The sequence below is a fragment of the Ziziphus jujuba genome, chromosome 12 (assembly GCF_031755915.1).
Source record: "Ziziphus jujuba cultivar Dongzao chromosome 12, ASM3175591v1".
Lineage (NCBI taxonomy): Eukaryota > Viridiplantae > Streptophyta > Magnoliopsida > Rosales > Rhamnaceae > Ziziphus > Ziziphus jujuba.
In genome coordinates this window covers 24,968,729-24,988,533 of record NC_083390.1, presented here as the reverse complement: position 1 = coordinate 24,988,533, position 19,805 = coordinate 24,968,729, and the positions used below count along the sequence as shown (strand labels likewise).

The 19,805-nt window shown below is 31.6% G+C and overlaps 1 protein-coding gene across 1 annotated transcript; it reads left to right on the top strand.

Annotated features, from left to right (window-relative positions):
* Window positions 1-1,861: 1,861 nt before the first annotated feature.
* LOC125418509 (uncharacterized) lies at window positions 1,862-17,226 on the top strand. Its single transcript, XM_060813209.1, has 11 exons — window positions 1,862-2,428; window positions 7,868-8,969; window positions 9,304-9,585; window positions 9,697-10,782; window positions 10,867-11,511; window positions 11,800-12,422; window positions 12,537-13,494; window positions 13,615-14,463; window positions 14,576-15,204; window positions 15,302-16,304; window positions 16,394-17,226. Exons 1-11 carry the CDS (start codon window positions 1,884-1,886, stop codon window positions 17,021-17,023), a joined length of 8,352 nt encoding a protein of 2,783 aa, XP_060669192.1. The 5' UTR covers window positions 1,862-1,883; the 3' UTR covers window positions 17,024-17,226.
* Window positions 17,227-19,805: the final 2,579 nt, after the last annotated feature.

The window sequence follows — 19,805 nt, the reverse complement described above, 5'->3', positions numbered from 1 at the left end:
ATCAATTTTTAAAAAAAAAGTACAACTAAATTTATTATTTTTAATTTGGTTTCAAATGTTGTTTAATTTGAAGATCAGATTCATTCCTTTGGTAATATAAAATCATACTAAAGTGTAAGGAATATGCTTTTAAAAGAAATTGTATTATTTTGAACCTTACATACCACCAATAATTAAGATTTAAAAAAACTATCTTAAATAATGAAGGTTAACTATATTTTCGGATCCTCTAATTTGTCCTTAATTTCAATTGAGTATCTTAAGTTTCAAATTTTGAATTAAGTGCTTCTATATTTATTTTAGTTTCAATTTAAGCTCCATGTAATATATATTATATATATATAGATATATTCTTTTTTCTTTTTTTTTCAAATAAGGTTCTCAAATTTAATTTTCCTTTCAATATGGATAAAAAATTAATAAAAATTTAGATGAAAATAAGTATCTTATTATAATTTAAAAATATTATTAAAGTAAATGTTAAAAAACTAAATAAATATTAAGATTTAAATAGACTAAATAAATAAGTTAAATGTATAATGTCCAAAATGAAATAAAACCAAAGTCAAAGATCTCAATTAAAAACGAAAAAAAAAAAAACAAAGAACATGAAGAACTAAGTTGAAACCAAAATGAAAATTAAGTCATTCAATTGGAAAAATTAAAAGTTGAGGCATTTAATAGACATTGGGTGCAAGCTAGGCGGTTACATAAGTATAGTTAATCTAACAGTCTATCTCTTATTAGAACATCTCATTAGGGCATTATAAAAAATTGGTGTGGACGGCAACATCAAGTAACATGTTGCTAGAATTTTTATTTTTTATTTTTTATTATCATGTTGCATGACCTTAGAATTTGTAACAAATTCCATCAATTCTCTTGATGAGAAACTACTTAGCTACTAATATTAAAAATTTGATAAAATTTTCATCTATATAAAATGGTATCAGAGTTTAAACAGGATTAAAAATGTACCAGTAAAAATGTTGGATTCCAAAGTGGATTGTAAAATTTTTAAGCCTTGAATGAAACAAGATAAAAAGGAACAAAATTCATGAGCAATCCTAATATATATTGGAACACTTTTTTTCACTAATTGAGATCTTTTGGATAAAAGGAACAAGATTCATGAGCAATCCTAATAAATATTGGAACACTTTTTTTCACTCATTGAGATCTTTTGGATAAGTTAACGAGACTTGGTCATAGAAACAAAAAAAAAAAAAAAAAGGAAAAAATAATTGCAGAGCCAACATTTCTTCTCTCTAATCTTGAATGTACAGTTGAGGGGCAAAATATGTGTATTTGTCATAGAACCTTTTCTTTTATTTATTTTTTATTTTTTTTGATTTTTTGATTTTTTTTTATAAATCAAGAAACATAGAAGTTTAATTGATTCAATGAGTTATAATTTATAGATATAAATTATGTAATTGTATTAAACATAATTTTACTTGACAAAACGGATCTAAGTATCCTCCAACGCTCCAACCTTAATCATATTTCTATAAATTTTTTTAATAAATGGGTTTAAGGTTTGTATATTTTATTGATTAGACATTCTCCATCAAATATATTATATTTAAAAAATTTAATGAAATTTATAAATATATTCTACTTGACTTGGCTAGATTAAATATTTTTGTGTTTCTATAAAATTTTTTGTTTTTTCAATTTTTAATATTAAAAATACGTTTTGTTCAGATGGAGTAAGTGGTAATTCATAGTCGTGAAGGATTAAAAAAATAAAACGCACTTCATTGGAGTCTATTCATATATTATATATATATATAATCAGCAATCGTTCATCCATTCATTCATATGATGCCCAATGTTTTTCCAAGGCAGCTAGCTCTAGCTCTAGATCTAGTTCTCTCAGTATGACCAGCACAGCAAAATGTTCAAAATCATCATCTTCATCATCATCACCATGGAAACATGATGTGTTCCTGAGTTTCAGAGGTGAGGACACCCGTACAGGCTTCACAGACCATCTGTACCATGCTTTGGATGGGAAAGCAATTGACACCTTCAGGGATACTGAAGGCCTTGTGAGGGGAGAAGCCATTTCACCAGCACTCTTGAAAGGAATTGAAGAATCAAGATTTGCAATCATCGTCCTTTCAGAGAAGTATGCTACTTCATCATGGTGCCTGGAAGAAGTTGCAGAGATTGTTAAATGCCATCGAGTTCGGGGACAGACGATTATTCCAGTTTTCTACCATGTCGAACCAAACCGTGTGAGAAATCAGACTGGGACATTTGGGGAGCCCTTTACTCATAAACATAAGGACCAAGATGTGAATAGGGTTAACCGATGGAGGGAGGCTCTGTCTCTGGTGGCCAATATTCATCCATGCTGGGAATTGGACGACGGCCTGTATGTAATTCTCCATTTGATTAACTTCTTAATTAATTTTATACCGTAAACACTAGATATTATTCTTAATATTTTTTTTTTTTTGAAAGGAGATATTATTCCTAAATAGTTGTTTTTTTTTTTTTTTTTTTTTTGGTTTGGTGTTCTTTAATATGTATAAATATATATATATATAGATATAAAAGAAAAGCTCGTGATTTAAAAGGTGCATTTTAACTGTGATGAGGTGTGACCTAAACCTTAAGCGTTAGGGTGTATATGCTTTTTAGGAATTAAATTATAATATTAAAAAATTAAATATATATTTAAATTGATATAAAATTAAAAAAACTAAAAAGTAAAAATAGTCTTTAAACTACAAAATAAAACCAATTAAAGTTTACATAATTGGAAAATTAATAAATTATAAATAAATATACCTTATAACATACACTTCCAATTTTTAGATAATAATATACATCTAAATGTAGGTTAGGAGGTGAGACCTAAACCTTAAGCGTTAGGATGTATATGCTTTATAAGAATTAAATTATAATATTAAAATAATTAAATTTATTGATATCAAATTAAAAAAATAAAAAATAGAAATAGTTTTACGACTGTAAAATAATACAGTTAAAGTTTACATAAATAGAATATTTATAAATTATAAATAAATATACCATTCAACATACACTTCTAATTTTTAAATAATAATATACATCTAAATAAGAATAAAATAGGTTTTTTATAAAATAAAAAAGATAAAAAAGATTAGATTAGTTGTTTGTGTACGGCATATGTCTTACTATTTGAAGCGCAAAAAAGTGCAGTTTTATGCCTAGGCCGCATGTCTCTTTTTTTATATGTGCGCTTCTTAAGAGTGATGTCTCAAATTTTAAGCCTTAAGAGGCATTTCTTGTGTGCTCACAATGAGGCTTGAGGCCCCAGGCATAGTCATGCCTATTAAAATATTTTTTTTTGGTAAATATACCTATTAAAATATTGGTTATGGGAACTATTTCCCATCTTATGATGGAAGATCTTATGATGGAAGATATATTGATGCAAATACTAAAATAGAATTTGTATGATTTTATGTAAATTAAATATTTATCCTGAAATAAATAGGATTTGTATGATTATATGTAAATTAAATGTTTATCCTTAAATATTCATTTTCTTATATTATGTTTTTAGTATTAATATATATATATATATATATATATATATATATATATATATGTATATATTAAGGATTAACATTTAAAACTATTTTATTTGTTTATTTCATCATATCTTTTAAAATAAACCGGAAGTAATTTGGTGTAGATCAACTCTCTCTCTCTCTCTATATATATATATATATGTATCTATCTATATATATAGGAATTCTCACATTTAAATTAGTTAGAATTCACTTTATTCTCTAAGAATTTAATATGCCTCTAAATTTGTATATCCAAAATTATATTTTTAAATCTTAATCTTAAAACCAGTCTAAAAACTAATAATAAAGATTCTAAATGTAAATCTAGAACATTTTGATAGGATAGCAATTTTTATATACATATAAATTTTATCATTATGGATGAGGTTGCTTGATTTTTTACGGGGACAAGCAAACTCTAATGTTCTTGAGTTTAGTTAGTTATATACAAGTATGATAATCGGATGGTCATGAATATTGACTATTACCCATCTCATTTGTTTTTGCTTTTGGTGAGGGATGACCATTCGATCATTTGCAATTACAATTATATGTAAACGTGGTTTGATTACATATAACCATATGAAAGATGATGACAAATATTTATATCTATATATATATATATATATATTTATAATAGAGCCATGGGCAGCCTCGCCTGTTTTAGGATTACTATATATATATATATATATAATTTTTATATAGGGTATGCACACTTATGTTATGATAAGCTTGGCTCAAGTGATATCCATGATAATAAAGGTGTGTAAAGCCCATTATATTGGGGTTGTTTATATATATATATATATATATTTTTTTTTTTTAAAAAAAAAAAATTATTGTTATCTAACGTATTACTTAGTAGGGGTATTCCTTGTTCGGTTTCGGTAAAAATGGTCGGTTGATCGGATATATGATTCGAACGTACTTTCGGAGACTTTGAAAATTAGTTGAAATTGACAGAGTAATGGTCAATTTGCAACCCAAAAAAAAAAAAAAAAAAAGAAAAAAAATTCAATTAATTTCGTTATTTATTTATTTATTATTTTTTAAATTTTTTGGGTCACTTTTTGGGGTTTTTGAATATTATTTTTAAAATAATATACATTTTTTGTTTTTTATTTATAAAATATATATATATATATATACATATAATATATATATATATATATATTATGAAAAACTATTAAATATATATAAAAATATATATATAAAATACTTTATTAATAAAATTATTTATTCGGTTTTGATTAATTGTCGATCTTCCAAAATGAATGCCGATGGTGACCACCTCCACTTTTTTCAATTTGATTAACCAATCAATTGAGATTGGTTTTTTGATTTTGAGTCAGTTTTCAGTTCAGTTGGTTTTTCAATTTTCTGGTTAAATGCACACCTTTACCTCTTAGATTTGAGTCACTTATTTTTAAATTAAGTAGGGTATAAATGTAACTTTACAAGCTAAACACTCATGTCTGTGCATTTTTATTTTTTAATTTTTTTATGAATACTCATGTCTATACCTTAAATATTAAATAATTGGGTGATTATATTGATACTATATAAATTGACGTCTACATATTCCATGTAGCCAATTATATATATTTTTTTGTTTGCTTCCTATACTAATAAAATACGTCTATTTTACCCTTAGAAAAATGAAATAAATTTAAATTCACTACATTTCTAATTTTCAAAAAAATTCCAAATTTCCCAAAATATATACACATTTCCCTAATTTCTCACACTCCAAATTTTCTAAGTCTTCATTTATCTTTGAAATGCATCTAGAAATTGAAACTTAGATAAAAAAAAAAAAAAAAGTATTGGGTTATCTTCTACATCTGGTATTCCATCCGAGTCACTTCGTTGATTTAGTGTTCTTCTAAATCGAAAAGTTCTTTTTTTTTTTTTTTTTTTTTTAATAATTTAACTTAATTTCAAGACTTTGTTTGTCCAGTTTTCGTAAACTAAATTGCAAAGGGGCTAAAAAAACCTCTTCTTCATGGTGGAGGTTAACCTTTGATGTGGATTGAGGAACTTATGTATAAATTTAGGGCTTTTGAGTTCTTTGGTTCTTTGCCCGTTTGTTCCGAATCATATATAATGCGCACTAGCTCTATGTTTAATACCATAGTCAAGTAATTTTGATCCCTATTGGTTTTCAGAGTTCCTACTTCCCATGAGTTCCCCTCAATAACATTAATTTTTTACTTTTTAAAGCTTCATGATGTTGGATGAATTTAATTTTTTATTTTTCCTGTTCATAAGCAAAACTTCGTTGCTAGGGTTTATTGTCTTTCCAAAAACATAAAATACAAAGTGTAGTGCACGTAATATTTGATTTTTATTTTGTTTAAATGCTTAAGGGTATTTCTGACTTTTTATCAATGGGTATTTTTGGTTCCATTCACATTACAATTGTTGATACTCACACTACATTTTACACATACTAATTTTTATTTTAATACTTACTATTTACACTAATCATTTATACTTGATTTACCTTCAATATAATTAAATACATGCCCCACATTGTATTATCCCTAATTCCCTTTTAAATTAAATACATACATTATATTGCAATACTAATTCCCAAGTCCCCAAATCATTTTCACTTTCAACAATTCCTGCTGATACTTTTTCTTATTTGTAGCAGTCAAAAATGTCTAAACCTACAATCACATTCACTTGGCAGCTTGTTACCTTGTTCATCACTATTCAATTTCCTTACTTTTTTTGCTTTCTTTTTATTCTTTTTTCCATTTTTCTGTAAAAACAACAATAAATTAAAATAGGAAAAAGCTGTTTGACTGGATTCTGTGTTTTCCATTTTTAACAATCCTTCCTGAATTAGTTAATATACAAAACATATTTTTTCTTTTCATTTTTTTTCCTTGTAATTTTTTTCTTGTTTTATTTTAGTCCTATAGATATGACCTAGTGGATGAATTTCCGTCTGAATTATACAATATGGATATAACTGCGTAGTCTAATATAATCTAGATGGATTCAATTCGTTCAAGTTATGTATATCGAATAGCTTCATTCCGTCTGAATTATATAATCTGGATATGATTATATTGTCTAGTATATATAACTCAGATAGATATAATTCGTCCGTCTTTAAGATTGAAGTAGTCCAATGTATATAACCCAGAAATTTTCATTTGTCCATGCTATATATACAGTATGACCTTACAATCATTTAAACAATTATTTTCTTTAGTATACAAAATCAAGAAGTGATCAAGCCATTTGAGGTATATATAACAAACAACTTCAGAGTGTATACAATGAAAACAATTAGTTCGAAGAATAAATAGAATAAAAATTAAACAAAAATAAAAAAGCAGATAAAAAAACAGAAAAAAACAAATAAATAATTAAAAAAGCTATATACTTATAATTTTAGGATTTAAAGGAATGATTTACCAATTATTTTTGTTGATTTTTTCCTCTTGATTGCTAAACTCCATTGTTCCATTTTTAGGATTTATTTTTTCTTTTTCTATGACTCTATTATAGTGTACATAGCAATTTATTTTTATTCTGTTTATGTATTTAATGGTATTTGTGATTTTTTAATAATGGATATCTTTGAAATATTAAAAAGTAATTAAAAATATAGTTTGAGTATCAAAATTTATAATGTGAATAAAATTACCTTATCATTAATATTGTGTTGTGAGTATCAATTTTTATAGTGTGAAAGAATCACCTAAATAATCCCGCCATTTATTGAAGGAAAAAAAAAAATGGAGTGTTGCATTTGTAGGTCTCTTTCTTTGTTTACAAATACAATGTTGCTGACCATAAACTTTTTATATACATTAGGATAAATTACATAATTGGTTCCCAAATTATACCACTATTTACAAGTAAGTCCTTGAATTTTTTTTTTTTTTTTTGGGTTGCATTTTAGTTCCCAAACTTATCAAAAAATTGCACTGTTAATCCTTTCATCCAAAAAAATTTATAATGTAAGACATAGTTTAAGGATTAATTTGTAACGTTTAACATAATTTGAGGATTAATGTGATACTGGGCTAACTACACATTTAATTCTCAAATTATATGAGACGTTACATGTTAATTCTTAAACTATATCATATGTTACAAATTGGTCCCTAACACAAAATGTCGAGGGATTAACTGTACAACGTTTTAATGAGTTTAGTGACTAAAATGCCCCAAAAAAAAAAAAAAAACTATTCAGGAACTAACTTGTAAATGACAGTATAGTTTAGGGACCAATTGTGTGAGTGTCCTATACATTTTGGTTCTTTATCCAGGCATGATTCAGTTGTTATAGAGGAAATTGTTAATAAGATTTTCAAAGAACTATATCAAATAGCTTCAAAGGACTTTGTTGGCATTGATTCTCGTATAAAGAAAATTCAGAAGCTATTGGACAAATGCCCGTCGGATGATGTTTGTACCATGGGGATATGGGGCATCGCAGGTGTTGGTAAAACAACTCTAGCTCGTGCATTTTATCAAACGGTGTGTGACAAATTTGAAGCTAGTGCTTTCATTGGCAACATGAGAGAGGAATATGAAAAAAATGGCATGGTTCACTTACAAAAGCGTCTTCACCAAATCTTATTCAATGATGATGAAGGTATATATGATGATCATATGGTAACCAATATATTAAGCCAAAGATTGCATTCCAAAAAGGTGCTTATCATTCTAGATGATGTTGATAAATTGGAGCAAATAGAAGGTCTAGTTGGAAATTGGAAAAACCACTATAATTGGTTAGGTGGAGGGAGTAGAGTCATTGTGACTACTAGAAATAATCACTTGCTAATGAACTATGGACAAAATTACATCTATGAGGTTGATAAACTGAATGATGAGGAAGCTCTTGAACTCTTACAACAAAGAGCCTTCGACGAAAATGGTGCTTTAGATATTCAGTATAGAGAGTTGTCCATTCAAGTTGTGGAATATGCTAATGGTCATCCTTTAACTCTTGATGTTTTGAGTCCGTACTTGAAAGGGAAAACAGCAGATGAATGGTCAAACATATTGGATGAACTAAAGAAATATCCTGATGATGAACCAATTCATCGTACTCTTCAAGTAAGTTATAATGGATTAGAGAAAAAGGAGAAGGAAATATTTTTGGATATAGCATGTTTCTTCAAAGGAGAGGATCTATATCGTGTGAAAAAGATATTAGATAGTTGTAGGTTTTATCCTACAATTGGTTTAAGAGTGCTTTTGGAAAAATGCTTTATAACTATCGCAAGTGACAAGCTTTGGATGCATGATATGCTACAAGAATTTGGTCATGAGATTGTTTGTCAAGAATCCTCAGACATGCTGGGCAAAAGAAGCAGGCTCTGGAATCATAAGGATGCACGTGATGTGCTTGAAAACTGTAAGGTAAACTATATATCTAACTGAAATGCAACCAGCTAGAATGTTGTCTCTGTATAAATGTTCATATCAATTTACTTCATTTTGTATCTTGTAGCATAAAAATGTAAACACACACACACACACACACACACACACACACACACACACACACATGTACAGATTGAAACTCTAGGAAACATGATGGTATGGCAAGTGCGCTACGGGTCAAGTCTCAAGCTTTAGCTGTTGTTACTTACCATGTATATCATTATATCAATAAATGTGAATAACATGGCTATTTATATGTTGATATTTATACTATCTATTTTTGGGTTGACAATCTTTTCCATTACTATAGGGAACAAAAGTTGTTCAAGGTATATTCCTTAGTTTGCCTAAAAATGAAGAACTGCACATGAGTGAGGAGAAAAAAATGTTAGAAATGAGAAAGCTACGACTATTGAAGATTCATAATGTGCGCAACTTTTCTGAAAGTGAATACTTTTCAAATAAGTTACGTGTTTTGGAATGGCATCAATATCCTCTCATCTCCATGCCATCGAGTTTTCAACCCAAAAATCTGGTTGAGCTCAACATGTCCGATAGCCGTATTGAACGACTATGGGATAAGGAGACCACAGTAAGATTTTGATTTACTTTTTGTGTTTCTTACATAAGTTTGATTCAGATTAATGCCTTTTTCAACTTCCATTTTTATTTATCTATTTACTTTTTGTTTCTATATATATAGCTTTCTTTGGACAAGTTAATATTACTGGATCTTAGGAATTGCGAGTACTTGGTCGAATCCCCTGACTTCAGCACATTCCCCAATCTTGAGAGGCTGATTCTTGAAGGTTGTAAAAGGATATCAAAAATTCATCCGACAATCAAAGAGCTCAAAGGACTCAAGTTGTTGAACTTGAAAGGTTGTGAATCTCTTGACAGTCTTCCGCAAGGCATCTGCTTCAACTTCCTTGAGATTTTTATTCTTACGGGATGTAAAGAACTTGATAGATTTCCGGAAATTGTGGGAGATATGAATTGTTTGATACAACTTTTTTTGGATGGGACTGCTATAAAGGAATTGCCAACATCACTGGAGCGCTTAAGCAACCTTAAGTTATTGGAACTTAGAGAATGCAAGAACCTTTTGAGTCTTCCAGATTTGGTTTGTAGTTTGACATCTCTAGAAGGACTTAGCATTGGAGGCTGCTCAATGATCAACCAACTGCCAGAAAACATTGGGAGCTTGGAAAAATTGGAGCAACTTCATGCATGTAGAACTGCTATAAGGAAAGCGCCTTCCTCCATTGTACTTCTGAAGAACCTTAAAAAACTCTGTTTCTTCCAATGTGGGGGTGTGGCAGACGGATCCTCATCTCAATGTTCATCAGAATCCAATATCAGTTTCCAGTTGCCTAAGTCATTCTCTGGTTTAAGCTCTTTGACATCTTTAGATCTAACTGAATGCAATCTTGTACAAGGAGCAATCCCTGAAGACATTAGTTGTTTGTCATTACTGGAGAGTTTAATATTGGGTGGAAACAACTTCACGAGCTTACCGGATAGCATCTCTCAGCTTTCTAAGCTTAGACGTCTCAATGTGGATAATTGTAGCAAGCTTCAATCATTGCCAAAACTTCCATTAAATGTAAAACATGTACAGGCAAATAATTGTCCTATGCTAAATGATCATATGACAATATGGCCTTCTGATGAGGGATTCAGTTTCATTGATTCTCGCGGATCAGAAGGGGCTAATGGATCTCTTACACATCACCCTCTTCCAATGCCCGAAGAACATATCTATAAACTCTTTCCTAAATTCATTCAGGTACACCTGTTCTGTTTCTCTCTGTTCCACAGAATGTTTTTCTTATGTTTGATTTTATTTTATTCTATCTTTTTGTTTTAATAGGATCGAATTTATCACGAAGAAAGCGTGGAACTTCGTTTTCCTTTTTCAAGAATTCCAGACTGGTGCAGCCGTTGGAATAAAGGGTCTTCTATAAGAATCAGACTACCTGAAAAAGATTGCAGCCAAATGTGGATTGGATTTGCTCTGTTTGTTGTTGTCCTAATCAAGAAACTAGAAACCTTTGATGATGTTCGGTATGATACTTTCTGTCATTTTTACACTGATGAAGGTTGTCTCGAAAATCCCCGAAAGATAGAAAGCTTCAGTGGCTTCAAGGTTGGGTCTCATGGACTTTGTGTCTATGTGCCAAAGACAAGGTTTGCAAATCAATTGGACAAAGCAAGTCATATCATAGCTTCAATTTCAACAAACAGACCGGATGTGGAGGTGAAAATTTGTGGGCTGCATATAATATTTAACAAAGATGTGCCAAAGTTTACTCAAGATTTAGCTGACACTTGTAATGAACACCTAAACTTGACATCTATAAAACATTACAAGCATATACTAGATGAGGCAAGTAAATTGGATGTTGTCTTAAAACCTCAATCCCATCGACGTTCCAGACATCAAGTCATAGCAACAGCTCACCCTGACAGCCCACTGAGAAAAGATCTACAATCATTGCTTTCAATAATGTATCAGGTGATCACTACACACACCGTCTATATATATATATATATATGTGTGTGTGTGTGTGTGTGTATATAAATATATATTCTACTAGACGTGGTAGGACATCGCCATTAATTACGTGTGTAATTAATGAGCTGTTGGACAACTTAACATGCCTGAATATATATATATATATATATATATATGTATATATTTATATATTTATATCCGATTGTCTTGTCCATGTCTATATTTGTTAATTTTTCTTGACTTCTAAAACTCACATATAATTTTTTGATCTTATAAATACACAAACAGGGATGCCATGCACGTAACAGACCTTTGTTTTTTGATTTCCCTATGAAAGGATTTGCGTTTGAATGGTATTTTCATCATAGTGTGGGACGCACTGTAGTTTGTTATCTTCCTACAAACTTATTTGATGACAAGCAATGGGTTGGATTTGGTTTATATGCTAGACTTACAAGGAATAATCTATCTCGCTCAGAAACTACTCGTCCTTTGCTTTATATTGATTTGCACACCCATGGAAGTAGCATTTCACATGTAAAAACGTTTATTGTCCACGTTTGCTCTTTTCCACATCATTTTCTTGTATTTCATGCACCCCGATTGAATTTCGAAGAAGAGCTGAATCAATGTTGGGGAGTCAGTGCTTTGTTTAGGACCAGTACCCCAGATGTGGAGGTAAAAATGTGCGGGATTCGAGTAGTATACGAGGAAGATTTGGCAAGTGTAGTAGACATGGTGACTGAGATTGAATTAAATAGGGTAGCCGATGATGAACATAGTCAACAAAGGTGTTACCAATCATACAGTGAGTTGATGGAACAATTCCTTAATTCAGTTGAGTCCGATAAGGTCGAGACAAGGAAAGAAGAAATGCGTAATATTCATTCTAGTACTTTCTCCTTTGAAAGGTTAAATTTTCTAACATAAATATTATAAATTTTGTTACCATCCATCAAGTAGTTCTATTTTATTAGCATATATCCATGCATAATCTCTTTTTGTGGCTTAATTTGTTGTTACAGTGAGTACGAGTCCTTGCGGACGAACAAGTTTTTGTCAAGTATTCAACCTGTTGACGAATACGTTTCAGCTACTGCATATGAGAAATCTATTCCGTCTGAATCTTTTGTAGCCCACTCAAAAACTTTTTTCGAATCTACATATCAAGGGATTAATGCAAATATGACTGGTACTTCAAGTTCAAGAGATTCAGAGAAAGGTTTGATTCATTTACAGATAATGGCAGAGAGTTTGCTTCATGAAAATGATTGGCTAACTTGGAAAAACAATCTTGAAGATTTCCTTCAGACAAGCTATAACGTCATCATTACTCTCAGTCTCAAGGGACATATTATTTCTCTTGTGAAACCTTTTCATCCTTTGTTGCCATACAATATATGCTTTCCTCTAAAGGAAACTCTGGAGTGGTTTAAAGGTTGGAAAGTTAACATGCGAAGGATGGGGGTTAAACTACCGCCGAATCTCAATGCTGATAATAATTGGAGAGGGATTGCTATATGTGCTTCCTTTTCAGTATACGGGAATCCATATGCTATCTCTGACTCTGACAATGACTTTTTCAGACTTCTTTGTCATTTGAGAACGGATATAAGACAATGTTTAAATCCTGTCCCCATGTTTCGCATCACAAAAGACAAATTCAAGTGGTTATTTGTACATGGATTCATTTGGCTAACCTACATTCCTAGTTGTGTGTTGCTTGCAGAATTGAATGGGCAGGACTCCGAAATACTTGTTGAAATCTTTAATGAGTGTCCAGGTCTACTTGCACAGGGTGTAGCAGTTCGGCTCTTGTACGAGCAAGACGTGGAAGAATTTAGAAAATCAATAATCAAATGCACCTCATCATTCTTTGACAATAACCAGGACCTCATCCGGCAATTTGTGGACCATGAAAATGAAATCCCATCTAGTGAAATGAGCTATTTTTTTAAGCAGCCCACTTATCTGCATGGACTGGTAAGAAATTATAATTAGCTTTGCTCTTTTCAACTCTCAATTATATATCTCTCTCTCTCTCTCTCTTTCTCTCTCTTAGAGCTCATCAGTACAATCTTATAATTTGTATTTAATTTACAGGACTTTGATCGAGACACACTAATGCTATCATGTTGCCCTCCTACTGAAATTCTAGAGTGGTTCACCCATCATACTAGTGGCCCTTCAGTGATAATCCAGCTACCGCCATATCTATGTAGGGATGCTACTTGGATAGGATTGGCGCTATGTGCTTACTTTTCAGACCATGAGCATACAATTGAGTTCGATCCTGAAATTCCTCACTACCTTGCTTGCCACTTGGAAACTGACAGAGTTAGTCTGGACCCCCTGCATAAGAACTTCCACATGTTACATGATGTAGAATTCATGTGGCTGTCCTTAATACCGCGTATCTGGTTTGGAGATCAGCTGAACAACTGCAATCTCATTGAGGCTTCATTTGTAAGCGAGAGAGGAGGCTGGGGGGCTCATAAGTGTGGTCTCCGACTTATATATCTGCATGATGAGGAAGAGTTTAAGCAGACAATAAATCATTGCATGGCCTCGACGTACGATGATCCAGATGGTCAGGAAGGGTGTAGCAAATCTGGCAGCAGTATTATCCATGATCCACAACAAACAAATAGATCGGATAAGATCCATGTGGAGCTTTTACAATGTCGTCTGCCTGTAACAATCAACAAAGATGTGCCAAAGTTTAGTCAAGATTTAGATGATGCATCATCTACTAAACACCCAGACTTGACATCTGTCGAACATTACTTGCATTTACTAGAGAAAGAAAGTGAATTATTGGAAAGATCCAGTGATGTCAAGGTACTCGAATCCCATCATCCTCCTGTAACTCATTCCTTGAGAAGTGCACATCGACCTACGAACCAGCTGAGAAGAGATCTAGAAGCCTTATTTTCAAGAGTGTTTTTTGAGGTGATTAATCATTCTCCATTTCTATTTCTATTTTGAGAATTCTATGCCTTTAATTCTCTGACAATCTCTATCCCTTTTTCCATCATAACTCACAAATTTTACAACTTTACAGGGATCATTGTATGCACGCAACATTCCTATTCCTTTTAGTTTTTCTTCAACAGAATTTGCATTCGGTTGGTTCTTCCACCAAAGTGTGGGGCGCTTCGTAGTTTGCTATCTTCCTGCAAACTTACTGGATGACAAGTCATGGGTAGGATTTAGCCTGTGTGCTGCACTTAGATTGTGTCCGTCTGATTTGGATAACAACCATTTGGATTCGGGATCTCCTCTTTTGCTTCATATAGACTTTCATTCCCATGGAAGTAGTGTTTCACATATAAGAACGATTAGTGATCTCCCCATTTCGTATTATTCACACCAGACTATTCTATTTAGTGCACCTCGAGGGTGTTTCAAAAAAGATCAGTTGAATCAATGTTGGGGAGTAAGCGCTTTGTTTAGAACCAGCACCCCAAATTTGGAGGTCGAAACGTGTGGGATCCGTGCAGTATATGATCAAGATATGGGAACTGTAAATGAAATGATAGCCGAGTGTCAGTTGAGCTTTCCAAATGAGGACCAAGAATGCTACCAAGCATATGAATTTTTGGTACAGGGTATCATCAGCGCATATCACTCTGTTAAGCCCGTGACAAGGAATGAAGAAATTCCCATCCATTCTAGTTACTCCTCTGAAAGGTTAAATATATTTTCTATAAATTTTGTTTTTGTGCTATCATATCCATGCATAAATTCTTCATTTAATTAATTAATTTCCTTATGTGGACTTTTGTAGGGATTACGAATCCAACATGTTCCTGTCAAGTACTCAACCTGTTGACAAAGAAATTTCAAGTGCATATAAGGAACTTTCTATTCCACTTGACCCCGTTGTTGTCCACTCCAAACAACAGTTTTTGGAATCTTCTTCTTACAAACTGTTTGCAGAAAGCACTTCAAGAGATTCAAAGCTTGGTATAATTCATTTACAGATAATGGCAGAGTCTTCACTTTTTGAAAATGATTTCGTAAGGTGGAAAAATAATCTGGAGAATTTCCTTCAACGTCATTCTAGCTTTTTCATCATCATTACTCTCAGCCTTAAAGGACAGATCATTTCTGTTTTTAAGCCTTTTGAAACTTGTTCGACATACAATTTATGTTTCCCGCGGAAGGAAATTCTGGAGTGGTTTAAAGATTATCAAGTCAGCAAGCGAACATTCGCAATCAAATTACCACCAAATCTCAAAACTGACAAAAATTGGTTGGGGGTCGCTGTATGTGTGGCTTTTTCAGTGAACGAGCATCCAAATTTGATCCTTGACGAGGAGTTAGAAGTCTCATTTAGAGTTTTATGTCATATGCATACGGATCAAGGCTGCTGTTTGGATCTTGCCCCCGTGTTTCACGTCACCAAAGACAAATTCAAGTGGTCATATGTAGGTGGGTTCATTTGGCTAACCTACATTCCCAGTTCTTTGTTGCTTCCTGAGTTGAAAGGCCAAAGCTACATAGTGATTGATATCTACAGCGAGTGCCCTGGCGTGCTTACCAAGAATCTCGGGGTCCGTCTCTTGTACGAACAAGATGTGGAAGAATTCAAACAATCAATAAGCAAATGCCTGACAGGGTTCCTTGACAATTTGGATACCATTTCTAAATTTATGGGCGATGGAAATGAGAAAAGCCCCTGTCGTGCTGATGAGTTGGGAAGCAGCAGTAAAAATAGCAAAGGTTGTGTTGTTACTCAACCAGAAAATGTGACAGCTGAACCCACTTTGCCAGGCAAAACTGGCATGGTAAGCAATAATTAAAAAGCTAACTCAGCATTTTTTTCATTCTAAGGTCTCTCTCTATCACCAGAACTTATAATCTATATATTTTGCAGGCCTTCGATCGAGACATGATATATAACTCATGCTTCCCTCCTACTGAAATTCTAGACTGGTTCATCCATCACGGCAGTGGTCCTTCAGCCGAAATCCAACTACCATCAGATCTATATGATGGTGATTGGCTAGGAGTGGCTCTTTGTGCATATTTTACATATGATGAGCATCCAAGTACCTTTATTGATAATGTTGATCCAGAAATTCCTCAGTTCCTTATTTGTAACTTTGGTTTGGATACTCTGCATCTTTATCAAATGACCAATGAAGAAGTCAAGAAGATAAATGGAGAATTCATATGGCTGTCCTATATACCACGGCTCTGGTTTTCAGATCAGTGGAAGCACTCCAGTCTTGTTGAGGCTTCATTTGCAAGCGACATAGGAGGCTTACTGGCTCAAAAGTGCGGTTTTCGTCTTCTGCACAGACATGATGAGGAGGAGTTTAAGCGTACAATAAGCTACTGCATGGCCTCCATGATTGAAAATAAAGATCCAGTCTCTCATGTTAAGGCTGATAACGAGGGAAACAAGAAGGTGTTGGATGATGGTCATGACCCGCAACATGAAAGACTGGAAGGAGCTGGCAACTCTAACCCCATCGATAAAGGTAAACAAGTTATTGAATAACCTCTCTGCCTCTCTCTGCTTGCCAGTAGGCAGAGATCAGTACTCTGGGACTCTTTTCTACTCAATGCTGGGAATTCTCTATCTCAAGCTTCACTCCCTTCTCTCTTCTTTGTTTCTTCTGATTCTGTGTGCTGATTTTTCTCTCTCTGTTTCTTTTTCGTCATGATTAGAGAAGGACTTCAATTCTTCATGGTCACTGTTTAAGTTATGCTGGAATAATCTTATTCTTATATGACTATTATTTCTTTGGGTTTTGCTTCAATTCTCATTTTCGAAGTATAATTTATGCTCCATAGATATGTAACTTCCGGTCCACTTAATGACCGGCCCCCACTTAATCGGTTTTGGTTGAATTAAATCTGCATTTGACCAATAAGTTATAAAAATATCAACTCAGTTCACAGAGACATGCAATAAACTCCACTGCAAACTAATGCATATATAATTCTATGGTGTTTTTAATTCATTTTTTAACATTTTCTTTATTCAAGCAATTTTAATACCTTGAAGGATATTTCATAGTTTTATATCTTTTATACATTTTTATGCCTAAAAGTAAATTAGTAGTCAAACAGGATTCAGTGTGGTAAAAATTGTAAGTTGTAACTGGATATCAAGTAACAGATATTATCACTGATTTGATCTTTTGATTATTGCGTATTACTGGAATTAAACCTGCATTTTGAGTTTTAAATCAATTTATAACTTAAAATTTGGAAACAAAAAAAATCAGTTAACGGCCTCAGACTTCAGGATCAGGTAAAAGCTTAGGAGAAGGAACACATACCTATAGAAATATATATATATATATATATATATATATAATTTTGCTAAAAAATGTGCTAGATCCCACCAAAAAAATGTGCCTTATATCAGGCAACACACTCATATAAGGCATACAAACACACCCTGTAGCGAATCATGTTTTAACCACATGTTTTAAGGATGTCCACTCACACGTGTTCACTTCATCTTTGAATAATAATATGAGAACAAGGGAGAGAATTTGGCCTTGTATATGTATACATATATATATATATATATGTTCTAAAATACTTCACCCAGATCTACAGAATATATGCATGTTTATATATATATATATATATACAGCCTCTTATAAACTTAACAGCTTACGTATGTGCAACATCTCAACGAGTCGCCATGTGCTGCAACACTACTTAGTATTTCAGCCTTTTATTTTTCTTCCTTTTTTATTTAGTGGAGTGTTAGAAAAGTGTGAAAGCACAAACATTATTGATTATATATTTATGTATTGATTTATCACATGCTTCTATATACAATTAATTTTAATTAATTAATTAATCCATCGTTATCACAATTAATTTTAATATTGTATGCTTTGAACATTAGTTTATGATAAATAATTGTATATATATATATATATATATTATTTAAGATAATTTTAATGGCGGTACAGTATCTTTTTTATTTCCATTTGAGACTTCAATATATACCTTCACAAAGTATGACAATTTTTTTTATTTTATGTTGGACATAACAATCATAACAAAAAAATGTTGAACATAACAAAGTATTATGACTATATATATACAACTAGATCACATTAGTATGACATAATAGTTTTATTATTAAGACATTCTTTATCAAATGTAAATAAAAATAAAAGGAATATTATATCAACAATTATATCCATTGTTACATCAACTATAATATAATATCGTCAACTATTATATCCATTATTTTTTGAGTTTTACTATCAGAAACTTAGATATATCGTTTAAGATTCAGTGACTAGTTAGGCTGTCCTTCACATACTAAGCACATGTTATTAAATAGTATATAAATAAATTGAAAGTATTGTAACATTTAATTTGTCTTTTACGCCCTCTATTTCAACTTTCGTTGTACATCCTGCCTATCATTAATTGGAAGACATGATTAATCAGAAATCTTTCTTTTTTTTGGTCTTTTTATATACGTTTTATCTATCTGTCCTAGATCGTAATGGATCACTAGCCTTGCCTTGGAATATTACTCATTCTTCTTTTGGTTCATAGTTCATTTGTCGATCGATATTCTATTAACGCTCGGAGCTTTAGAAAGTGTGAAAGACATATACAAAAATCCTTTTGATCCGGTGTGCAAACAATTATATATTTTTAGTTGATCTATCATTTCAGCCCAAATATTAATTTTGTTCCTTTGATCAATATTCATTAATGAATATTAGTATATCTGATACTAATATTTATCAATTAATATAGCTTTAATTGATGATATAGATTTAAAGCTTAAATTGAATATTTATATACATATACATTTTCAATTTCTCATTACACAATGGCTCCATTATCTTATCCTGTCAGATTGTTCAGTTCATTAATTTTTTAATAATAGTAAAGTTTTATTTTTTTTTTAAAAAAAAGGTCAATGCCTAACTAATTCACAAGGTATAAAAATAATAGAAATACCATCTAAGCCATACAGTAGCATGGGCTAAATATATATTATATTGTAGTATTTTGGGGATCCGTAACCCATCATCTCTATATCAGATGCTAGTAATTAATATAACAGTCCCTTGAACGTGGACATGGATCGTCGTTGTTATTATACGTCATACCAGTGTCGGTGAAACGTTGGTATATTATTATACGTCGCACACAAGCTAATAACTAAAGTTAATAAGATGTGGATGTCACTTGATAATTGTTCATTAATATAATAAAAAAGTAAAAATAGAAATATATATATTTTTTTAATGTTTTGCAGTTCAACTATGGCAGTTGCTACACACACA

Coding starts and splice junctions, on each gene's coding strand:
- LOC125418509 (XM_060813209.1), top strand. CDS start 1,884: ATGACCAGCACAGCAAAATGTTCAAAATCATCATCTTCATCATCATCA. Junction 9,586..9,696: donor TATGGGATAAGGAGACCACA/GTAAGATTTTGA, acceptor CTATATATATAG/CTTTCTTTGGACAAGTTAAT. Junction 16,305..16,393: donor TGCCAGGCAAAACTGGCATG/GTAAGCAATAAT, acceptor TATATTTTGCAG/GCCTTCGATCGAGACATGAT.